The 12,247-nt window shown below is 32.1% G+C and overlaps 1 protein-coding gene across 2 annotated transcripts in view; it reads left to right on the top strand.

Annotated features, from left to right (window-relative positions):
• The first annotated feature begins 11,376 nt into the window (after nt 1-11,376).
• The window catches only part of LOC145328445 (protein spaetzle 3-like), a 96,846-nt gene continuing 95,975 nt past the window's right edge, over nt 11,377-12,247 (top strand). The window contains exon 1 of one of the 2 annotated variants that reach the window (XM_080172137.1): nt 11,377-11,752. In XM_080172137.1, the coding sequence (XP_080028263.1) occupies nt 11,720-11,752 (33 nt within the window). In that variant the 5' untranslated portion in view covers nt 11,377-11,719. The remainder of the gene's footprint in view (nt 11,753-12,247) is intronic. The other variant, XM_080172138.1, reaches the window with a different exon arrangement.

The raw sequence follows: 12,247 nt of genomic DNA on the forward strand, positions 1-12,247 counted from the left end.
GAAATATTTGTAATCAAATCCTAGCGGGTTTTCTGTCACTTTTAACTTCTTTGTTTTGTCTATTTACATTAACTGTGGGTTGAGTTTTGAATCCAATTTAGCAAAATCTTCTAAGAACAAGGATGCCAACATTCAAAATTTCGACACCATGTCTACAAATAGGTTTTTTGTCCTCGAAGTTTCATACAATGTTTTAAAGAAATTGAACGATGCAAACATGCCCAAATTATAAAGAAAAAGTTTATTATTTTCATTTTTAAAACCCTTATTACCGAATATAATAAGAATATATTTTATTCTAACTGGGAGACATCGTCAACAATGTGTGAATAGGGCATTTTGATAATAGACGGTTTTTAGATTGACACTAAAATTTTTTATGCTAGCCAAGGTGTTTAGAAAACCTAACCTTAATCCTATTATATATAGTAGTAAGCAGTGGCGTGCGAACCGAAGGGGGCATTTGGGGCAATCGCCCCCCCCTAGCGACCAAAACGCCCCCCCCTGCCCCCCCTAGCAACCGCCCCCCCTGCCCCCCCCTAAATGTTAAAAAATGCCCCATTTTGCCCCCCCCTGGTCAACAACAATACCCCTTTTTGCCCCCTACCCTACAAAAAGCAAAACTATCCCAGTTTCCAAAAAAAAGATCAAGAAATACTCAAAAAAAAAAATTTTTGCGCTTCGCGCCAAACAGACAGTTACTATTCATTTAACCTTACCAAATTTTTAAATTAGTGTAGAAATTAGGTTATAATCTTTTTTCACTGAACATAACAAATCAGGTTATAGGAAGTATTTTATTTTGTGTAATATAAACTTTCTACCAAAGAAATTTTGTACATCCCCAATGATGATACACAAAATTACCCCTTATATAGATTACAATTAGTGGATGAAATGTATGGAAACTCGACTTAATTAACCAACCAATCAAAATTCCATTAAAGTTCCCAAAGTTGTTGAGCCAACGAATAAGAAAATTTTATATGAAATATTTGGGACTAGTGTAATAAATAGCCCAAAAACCCCTCCCTCCCTGCATATTTGAAGAAAAAAATTTTTGCTTCGCGCCCTTCCAAATGGTTTCTGCTTTTTATCACAATGAAAGGACAAGTAATTTTTTTAAATTTTTTACACAGTTCATTATATCTTTGGTTTTTATGGTATGATAAATTTTTTTGTGGATTATAATATTAAAAAAAATAAAATTTCTCGGTGTTTTGAGCATCCAGTATGTAATTTACTTTGACTGTCATCACACAACATACAGGAAAAAGGATTTGTGACTTTTTCTACCTAAAATATATATTTATTTCAACAGATGCTCTTTAAATCTACTTGTCTGTATTCTTATTAATGATTTTTTGTGCTGTGCTACTGAAAGATGTTGTCATCCTTGTTGTCAAACAATAAAGAAATATTTAATATCATTTTTTCATATTAGGTTAATTTTTGGTAAATTATTTCCAAAATGAGTGTTTTTATCTCCCCCCCCCCCCCAATTTCTTTTAATGGGGTTATTCATCCTTCCTGCTGAGATTTTATAACATCCCCTTCCACCCATTAAAAATGTTTTGTGGTGGAGGGGGGGGGGGGGGAAGGTTAATTTATCTTCTGTACTATTTTTTCGAAGATGCTTTCTAGCTCCCTTCCCTTCGGTCATTGCAGGGTGGGGAGAAGGGATGGGGGAGAAGAGATGGGGGGGGGGAAGAGGTGGTGGATATAAATGGGAAATAGGGATGGGGGAAGGGATGGGGAAGAAGGGATAAGGACTAGGAGGCCCATAATCAAATAATCCCACCCCTTAAAACGCCCTTATTTAAAATTAGTATATATAATCAAAATGCCCCCCCCCCTAAAGCAAAGTGCCCCCCCGGGGCACTTTGATTTAGGGGGGGGCAAAATTTTACAAAATCTTCAAAATGCCCCCCCCTAGACAAAGTGCTTCGCACGCCACTGGTAGTAAGCTTTAATCTTGTCTGAAACTTAAGATCTTGCTAATCACTAAAGTTGAAACTGATTGGGTTCTCTGTTTAAGGTAAGCTTCACAAGTTTACATAGACGTACCTTTGATGGCTATACGCTATTTGTATTTTCTGTTTCTCCGGTTAAAGGGAAAAGCGATATAATGTATAAACGATTTATACATTATACATTCAAAATTTTAATTTTTCAAATATTGATATTTTTTTTTGAAGTTTGAAGCTTTTCTAGCAAGTAGTAAATATTGAGATAGGATGAAAGTGCTATGTACACAATCTGAAACTGGATTCAGCTGACCTATAAAGGTCTATGTAAGGCTGATGAAACATTATTTTTTAAAGGGAGTGTGAATGTAAAAATTTCTCATCTGATTATCAAATCTTAACATTTTCTAAGCTCATTTCACTACACTGTTCAACCAAAAACGTCCTATTAACAAAAATATCCAGGAATAATGCCTTAATTTTATGGTATTTTGGGAGGGAAAAAGGAAAAAACAGGGAAAATCTGAACGTTTCTGTTTCTTATAATGTTTGTAGGGATATTTAACTTGTCATATATAGTTTAAACAATTTACTTACTGTTAACGATTTATTTTATGATATAAAATTGCCAATTAGTTTTTTTTATAACGTAGTAATTAGATAATAAAGACCTATTTTAAATTCGTATAATTGACAAAAAAATACCTCACTGTCTACAAAGGGTTGAATCTCATAGGTTATTTGAAATAATAATATCCTATTTTATTGTGTTTGACAATAAATAACCCACTTTTGAGAATTAGTTTACACTTTTATCAGACTGTTTATAAAGAAATATTGCATCTTTATTATTTACAAATTTGTAATTAAAGGTGGGCGAGAGATGGGCCATATAAAGTTAATTGGATAGTAATAAAAAACCTGTTTCTAGCTTTGTTATTGTATTTTGGTTTTCAATAAAAAATATTGCTTATTTTATCAATTTCTAAGTAACTATACATTGGTTTAAAGCAAGGATTATGTTAAAAGTCAGCTTAACCGTTAGGTAAAATCAAGAACTATGTGAAAAAGTTTTATTTTAGCTATAATGGGAGAAAAAAGCAATTTAATGCACATTTTATATAGTACGGAAAATTCCTTCCTTTCCCTGTACCTTATAAAAATCGTCGGAAAAAGCCGTTTTTTAAGCAAACAAAAGCGCGTTTTTTCTATCTGTGAGACTTTATGAATAAGATAATGTTAAGATTTGATATTAAGATGAGAAAAATTTACGTTCACAGTCCCTTTAAGCTAGCCTGAACATTTTTTAGGATTTGTCATCTCAATGGATAAAATAATGGATGATAAATTGATATAAAATTATTGGCTTGAAAGTTTGTACACTTCTAGATTTATAAACAACCAATAAAAGTTTGATTAAAGTACCAACGAATAAGATACTGTGGCTATCAACTTTGTGTACCAGTGTAATTTACATTTCAATTACTCTTCCCTTCCTGCTGTTGTAAATATGTAATGCTATCTAGCAAGATTCTAGTGGCTCCGCTTTTACCATATACGGACTTTGTTATCAGGGGGGGGGGGGGGGAGGTATTATCCCACATTTAATGATAGTAAAAAATGTTGTGGGGATACTTTAGAGGCCTTTTTTTATTTATGTCTAAAATATTGTAGAATTATTATAAATTTTTTCAAAAACGAAATTTCATTGGGATAGTCCGAATGTCTGTGAATGTGTGGTGATTCTAAATTGATTAGCTCTAGTATTTGAATGAATGAGGTATATGTTTCAGTGTGGAGTTCTTACTATTTAGATTTTTTTTTTATTCATTCTATACTTTATCTGTCGGTTCCATCGATCAGTCGTAAGGCTAAGGTCAGGGATAATTTAAAAATCCAGTTGCATTCCAACCGCTTAAATGTTAATTAATTTTTTTAAGGAAGGTGAAAAATAGTCTCAAACCTATCAAGGACTAATGTTAAATTTTCCTCTAACTTTAGCGTGTTCCCCCACAAACAATCTTTGTAAAAAAAAGTATTTTGCTGCTTATTTTACATGATTATTTACATCCTACCTTCATGAAAGACAGACCTTAATGTACACTTACAGACAGGACAAACAAACTATACTGTATTACTACTACAAAAGAGTAAGTTGTAGAGTAGCTTTACCACAACAGATTAATAATAAAGAAACATACATACAGACAGACAATTCAACTGTACTATATTATATTAAGTTTTAGAGAATCTAAATTACAACAGATAACAGACCGATGAACATACAAACAGACAGAATGGTTACCTACCTGCTGAACATGAGGAATTGTAGAGTAGCTATACAACACAACAGATAAAACAACATGCAACATCTGATTTTAGAAATTATCAGGAAGGGAGGGGACAACTGTTCTGGCCGTAAATTAATTCGATCTTCGATTTGCTATCCTAAAAACTTTAAAGGTTAAGATTTATTCTTTATTGGCATGTATATAATATCAATTTTTAACACTTTTCAACATAAAATTAGGGGTAATTTTGTTTATCATAATTTGTTGCATAAATTAATCGACCATTGTCTCCTCTCATAAGATCCTTGGAAATTTCTAAATCTCTTATTCATTCTAAAGGTGTTATAAAACCTCCTCAAAAACACTTTTTTTTGAAAGTTAAAAGTTTGACGGATTATGAGCTTATATTGATCATCTAGATCTAATATATCTATATCTGTAGAGACAATGGCACTGGAAAAAATCTACAACCCTTTCGTCTTCTTAAAATACCAAAGGAAAAAGAATTATATTGATAAAAATTAGGGAATGTGATAATTTATGGTCAATTGTCCTATACATGATTTATCATTATATCCCTCGATGTTAATTTTATATGTAACATTTGCGCATTTATTCATTTGGATTTTGAAAAGTTTGGTGGAAGTTAATGAACACGAATTCTAAATGCTTAATGAGTTAATTTTCTGAGAACAATAATCATTAACCAAAGTAATTGAAAATAAACTTTTTCCAATCAAATTAATCGATTTTCACTAAGGTAACTAAGGTCCAACACCCCTAAAACTTAAACCAAAAAGCATGTTAGTTACCTTCAGTTAGATTTATCTTTACATTTCCAATTTCACCGAACTCATATGTCTTCACTCTTAAAGGAATCCTGCAAGAAATACACCGCTCTAACTGCTGAAAGACTGCTTCTAGTAGACCCAATACCCTAAATTTAAAGTCTTCAACTTCAATTACAAAAAATTATATGTATTTTAAAATGCTATTTTAGGTAGATGTAAAGAAGGTGTATCAACTTTTTTTTTACAGCTAGCCTGTTCTTTTAGTAAGTAGTAGATGTAAAATTTTTCATAGAATTCAGATATGCAATCGTTTTTTTTTGTAGACCTCTTATTTTTTAAGTAATTTACGTTTTTTTTTTTTTAAATTAAGTCGATTTTAAGGTACTAAAATGCAACAAAAAAAAGAAAGAAAATGGCCATTATGAACAAATATAGTAAGATCTTTAATTTGACACCTTACTGTGCGGATCATAGATCAAAGTTATTATTATGGTTTTAATCTAGGTATGCTGCAGCTATCAAATACCTACCTAAGAACAGTCATAGATCATATACAACCCTGGAGATTAGAAGAGGCCACCGAAGACCCTATGAAGGAGGACTCTTCAATCTTGTCTAGTAGAAAGCTCATAGATCAAATATATTTTTATGTGCAATTTTATCATGTCTTATTTATTTCATGTTGTCTTTTATATGTTTTATCATAGCCCTCATTTTACAGAGTGTCTAATACATTCTGGGGTTTTATTTATACCGATGTTAACTCAATACTGTGCATTTTAGAGAGTCCTATAATGACGTTGTCCACCTAGAGGAATGGTTACACTTCACGCTAAAGATGGTGAGTCAGGCTACTTTAAATGATTTTCTCACTTACTTTTTCAATTCTGTCAGGTAATTATTGAAAAAATCGATTTTTTTAAACCCACGAGAATAAAAACTTTGAACTTAATTTTATCATTTCACAGGTAAAAAAATATGGGTTCATATATATATACCTTTAGAATCAGAAAAATATTACGAATCCATTGTAAGCAAAATTGAAAAAAAAAGTTTACAATATAGTATATAAACTACAATAAAAGGAATTCTATGAAAATATCATATTATATTATACAGGCAACGTCTTAATTCTTGAATTGAGTATAAAAATGGGGAGGGGGTAAAGAGGGGGTAAAAAAGGGAAGACAAAAGTGTTGCCTGAACAAAAAATATAATTGGCCATTTGTTTATTTTTTATTTTTTTACTTTTTTTCAATTTTGCTTACAATGGATTCATAATATTTTTCTGATTCTAAAGGTATATATGAACCCATATTTTTTTACCTGTGAAATGATAAAATTAAGTTCAAAGTTTTTATTCTCGTGGGTTTAAAAAAATCAATGTTTTCAATAATTACCTGACAAAATTCAAAAAGTAAGGTGTCAAATTAAAGATCTTACTATTTTTGTACATAATGGACATTTTCTTCCTTTTTTTTGTTGCGTTTTAGTACCTTAAAATCGACTTTTTTTAAAAAAAAACTTAAATTACTTAAAAAATAAGAGGTCTACAAAAAAACCGATTGCATATCTGAATTCTATGAAAAATTTTACATCTACTACTTACTAAAAGAACCGGCTAGCTATAAAAAAAAAAGTTGATACACCTTCTTTTGAAAGCTAAAGGCTTCAAATTTTGGGTATTTGGTTTACTTGTGGCAGTGTTTTAGCAGTTAAAGTGGTGTATTTCTTACAGGCTTCCTTTAAAGAATTTTAATACTTAACTATAATTAATTTGAGTATAAAAATGAGAGATAGGTAGCCATTACACAATTGTTATTTATTTGATTGAAAATGTTCAAACCAGAACACTATCTAATCCAGGTATCTTAAGGGATATAGCAATGAAAAATAAATTTAAATGCACACAAAATTATTTTCCCTGTAGATGAAAATTATCAGTGTAAAAGTTTGGACACAGCTAGTTTTAACCAATTAATAAAAATTTATTAGGAATTTAAAAGAGGGACGGGGGATAAAATGCTAAGTGACATCCAACAGACAGTCAACCCTTTGCTTACATGACCTTTGTCTGGAATTTCTGACTGTGCATGTTGTATTGAATTGCATTTCCCCTACTCTCTGCATCAGTACGTCCATGGACAGGGGGGGGGGGGTAAGGGGTGATTACCGCCCCCCAAAATTTATGAAAATTCTTTTTATTTTGCCCATCCATTTAAAATTTCTTGGAAGGTGGAGGAAGTAAAAAATAATTCGGCAGGCTTCGCGCGCCATTTTACCCCCCTAAATAAAAAGCATGGACGTCCTTGTCAGTATGACGCGGTATAGACCAGACTCGAACCCGAGACCTCCCCGACAGGTAATTTTCATGGATCTTAATTAATCTGCCACAATCCTCTTCTGTCCTGATGCTCAATTTAATCAAAGTACTAAAGGGATAAGACAATAGCCGATAAATCGATGTACATCCCAAATATGATAATCCACAAGATTACCCCTTCTGTAGATTACAATCAGTAGTTGAAACGTTTGGACACTCAACTTAATGGACCAACCAATAAAAATTCAATAAAAAGTCCTAAACTTGTTGAATCAACGAATTAGAAAACAATGTTATAAAACTTTGGGGACCAGTGTAATAAAGAGCTCAATGTCCCCTACCTCCCTGAAATTTAATGAACACTAAGTAATGTGAAATTAGAAATTATCATTAATCTTGTTTTACAAGTTATTTACAGCTTCGCAATTTAAAGGAATAATCTATAACTTACAAATTTTTAGAGGCTAAGCTAATCTAAATGAAAGCGTTTCTTTGCTTAAAATTTTTAATGTCTTAAAAAGTCTGTCACTCCGTCAAAGCATCTCTATAAGTTTCTATTTCCCTTACTTACTCACTAACTGACTGGATGACTCCTTCTTCCCTAAGAAATAGTGTGTATCGCTTTTGGAGTACCATTAGAGTCAAAGCTATTTGAATATAATAGTTTATATTAAGATGAACATTCATCGAAATCGATAGGACAATTCTAACATGTCTAAATTAACGAAAAAGCTATCCGTTCCAGACGGACGTGCGGACCGACCCTAATTATAGAAAAGCTTCGCTTTTAGAAATCAATTACAAATATCATTAGGTTATAGGGGTAAGCCAATTGACATGAGATTAATGTACTCCAAATATGATTACAAATATATTCTTTTTGTAGATGAAAATTATTTGTGGAAAAGTTTAAAACTGTTACTTTGTACACACCAATCACGAGTCAATATTATATGGAAGGGGAGGGTTATAATTTTAGTCCATTGCCCCTCAATCTCTTTCTCTCTCTCTTTCCCCCCCCCTCTCTCTCTCTCTCTCTCTCTCTCTCTCTCTTTCTCTCTTTCTCTCTCTCTTTCTCTCTCTCTCTCTCTCTCTCTCTCTCTCTCTCTCTCTTTATCTCTTTCTTTCTCTCTCTTCCTCTCTCTCTCTCTCTCTCTCTCTCTCTCTCTCTCTCTCTCTCTCTCTCTTTCTCTCTCTCTCTCTCTCGCTCTCTTTCTCTCTCTCTCTTTCTCTCTCCCTCTCTCTCTCTCTCTCTCTCTTTCTCTCTCTCTCTCTCTTGCTCTCTCTGATTTCTTATGAATATTTCTTCTAATCATTAATATACATGTAAACATTAATTAATCATGATAAAAAGTGCTCAAACCCATTGGGTTAAGGGAATAACAAAGCACATAAAAATAGATAAAAATTCTTTAAAATAGAAAGATAGAGAGTTTGTATTAAAAAGAACTGATACTAGAATATAAACCTATTTAGTCTTTAAATTTTACATCCGTTAAAAAAGAATTTTCTAAGAATTTTTTTATCTAGAGATTTATTCCATAAAATAGCCCAAAACATGCATAAAGAATCTCTTGTTACTGCAGTTTCCGAGATATTAATTAAAACAAACATCTTATACTTGATGAATATGTTTGTTTTTCCGAATAAATAATCATATCCATGAATATAAATTAAAGGCAGGGCCCCACTTTTTATATTCTAACAAGAATCGTAAAATCCATAAAAAACTGAATTAATTCTAAGCAAAAAAAAGAAAGTAAACAGTTATTTTTTTAAAAATGAGAATTATTATCATCGCATCATATTATAGATATTTTTCACTTCGGGGCTACAAAACTGGGTTTTATCTTATATTTTATATTTTAACATTCATGGAAAATTGTCTGTACTTCAGTATGGCATAGAACCGGTTCTAATCCACCTAATATTAATCGGGTTTAAAGCCATACTGGAAAATACAAATCATTCTGTTTAAACTCAGGGATATTAAGGGATAAGACAATGAATGGTAAACTGATGCACATCTCCAATGATAATGGTCCAGAGAAGGTTTAAGAATAATTGATTGTAATTTTATATAATGTTCCTTTAAAGATATATTCTAAAAATTTGCGGGGGGGGGAGGAGGAAAGATTTTTATTCAATTTGACCTGTAATATCTCCTCCATTCCTGCTTTATAGCCTTACTAACGGCTTCGCCCCTAGCCTCTAGGGGCTTTGCCCCAAGAGGTTTGATCAAACCAATTTTTCGTATTTTAGATTTAAGAGAAAAACTTTTTTAAAAAAATTCTTTGGGGGAGGATTTTTTTTTTGGGGGGGGGGGGGTAGTCGACCCCTCTATTTTAATTTTAGTTTAAAAAAGAAAATTTTTTTTTTTTTGGGGGGGGGTTGGGGGTCTCCCAACCCCCAAGAAAATAGTTATAAACCTTCCCGGGACCTATGAGATGCTACCCTGTAAAGAAGAACCCGATCGGTTCAGCGGTTAGCGAGATCCTTCGCTACAAACAAACAGACAGACAGACATCGTTCTACTTTGTATAATGGATTGACCGTACAGACCTGAACTATAGAAAAGCTTCGCTGAAAATCCGCGACATCATACATATTATTATGTGTAATATATGTATGCACCTAACCCATCTCTTTTCCTAAAACAGGCAAACAGCCCCAAAATAATTTAACCCCTTTTTAAAAAAGAAAAAGTTTACCCCCCAACAACCGCACCCCTATGTCCACCATATGTCCAACTAGTGGGGTAAAGGATGGGTTAAATTAAGCACGGGTTAGCCTTAGCAAAATTTGTGCTTTTTGAAAATAGAAAATATATATTCATTTTTGGGTTAAGGCCTTTTTAAAAATTTGTTAAATTTTAAGATTTTTGAGTATTACCAGTATTACGCCGTTTTATAGATTTAGAGTAACAACAATAAAAAACTTTACTACTTTATTATCCACGGAAACGTATGTAAATTGCAAATTTTTTTATTTATCCTTTTATTTCAAGTTTAACCACATGGTACAACATATATATAAAACACACACAAAACACACACATACACATACACACACACACACACACACACACACATACATACACACAGCAAATACAACAGCACCAACAGCCTGTTGTTGGTTGAAGGGAGGTGGCACTGTGTGTTTGTGTGTGTTGTTGTTGGTAAAGAAGTAGGGGGCAGAGTGGCGAAGAAAACGCGGTTGACGTGTCAACTGCAATCCTTTATGCACAACTAAAATTTTGTTAAACAAAATTTCCCCTACTATAGATTAATATTATTAGCAAAAATTTGGTGTCTATGAACCAATCAAGATTTGCAACGTTTTAAAGTAAGTGAATTTGTGTAAATAAAACTTTTGTTACCAGTAAAATTTACATTTCTAAGTCCCCCACTCCCTCCATGACCATTATAAATAAGTGGGAAAATTTGATAAAAAAAATGGATACTATATGAAAAATTATTTACAAACAGGCAGATAGACAGAAAGACAACCATCTATTTGAATCATTAAAAATAGTATAGACAAGATAAGTCAAATTTAATAAAGTTTGGTTGAGAGACATATAAAGTTTTAGGATGCCACTTTTAGATGTCCTTGTGATCATACAAATGACGAGAAAGCATTAAAATAGACAAAAACTAAAGTTTCAAAGGCGAATAAAAGAATAGATATATTATTACTTAGATCACAACCATATTTTAATTTTTTCTAATAAAGTGAAATTGCAGCGAGCTAAATATCGATTCCCCCCTCCACCCAATCCCTTCCCCTCCTACTGAATGAACGAACTGACCAATAAACGAGTTCCATTTGAGCAAGCCAAATTAACGCCAATTTTTCCCTGTCACAATTTCCACTTATATTGTACATCCATTTATAAAAGATACATTAAGTCTATTATTTTTTTAATAGCATTGCAACTAAAAAAGCCATGACAACCATGACTTTAGGACGGCGAGTGTGTTTACTTGTGAATTTTTTTAGGGAGTATTAGTTTACTAGTAGCCGCTCTGTGCATGAGAGAGACTCGTCAGAGATTGCGAGATTATAAAAATTATCGTAGCTCTGAAAGTGCTCACTATTTATAAGCACATATTAATCTACTGAAAATTTCACTTACAAAAGATACAAGATCGATGACTAAAATTGATGTGTAACTTTTATAAAAGTGAGGAGAAACAAAAAACATTTTAACAACAAAAATTAGCTAAAGACAAAAGTTAGTGATATTTAAAGAGTTCTTTTTGTTGTTTTCAAGAAACTATTATTAATATAAATATTATTTTGTTTATTTTTGTGTGTAAACATTAATATAATTTATTTGTGATAATGTATTCTGTATCAAAAATTATCTCTCTATTGGTAAGTAATTTTTTAAAATTATCTTACTGAAAAAAAACAGTATTTAAAATGATTAACTAGGTTCTAATTCATAATCATCACAACTATAAACTAGTGACTTTGCCTCAGTGGCTTTATTCACTGAAGAGTAGAACCCAATCGGTCCCGGAAAGGATTATAACTATTTTGGGGGAGGGTACCTCCAACCCCCCAAGAGAAATCACAAAAAAAAACGTAAATTTTAAAATATTTTTAGTGACTGCGACGCAACATAGACATTAGACATAGATATTTGAAAGAAAAACACAAACATTTAAAGTGCCACTAGAGGCCTCTAGGGCTGTAGCCGCTAGCGTTTATCATAAAGTAGTTTCAATTATTTTATCGAGATTTTATTGACTATTTAAAATTATTACCTTCGTCCCCAGCCTCTAGTGAAAAACTAAAAGTTTTAGATTTTTTAACACTATAATTTTATTTAAACATTATTGAATTTGCCCTGAAAAGCAAATCCAT

This window comes from Acartia tonsa, chromosome 9 (genome assembly GCF_053477335.1).
Source record: "Acartia tonsa isolate MP-2025a chromosome 9, ASM5347733v1, whole genome shotgun sequence".
NCBI classification, from domain to species: domain Eukaryota; kingdom Metazoa; phylum Arthropoda; class Copepoda; order Calanoida; family Acartiidae; genus Acartia; species Acartia tonsa.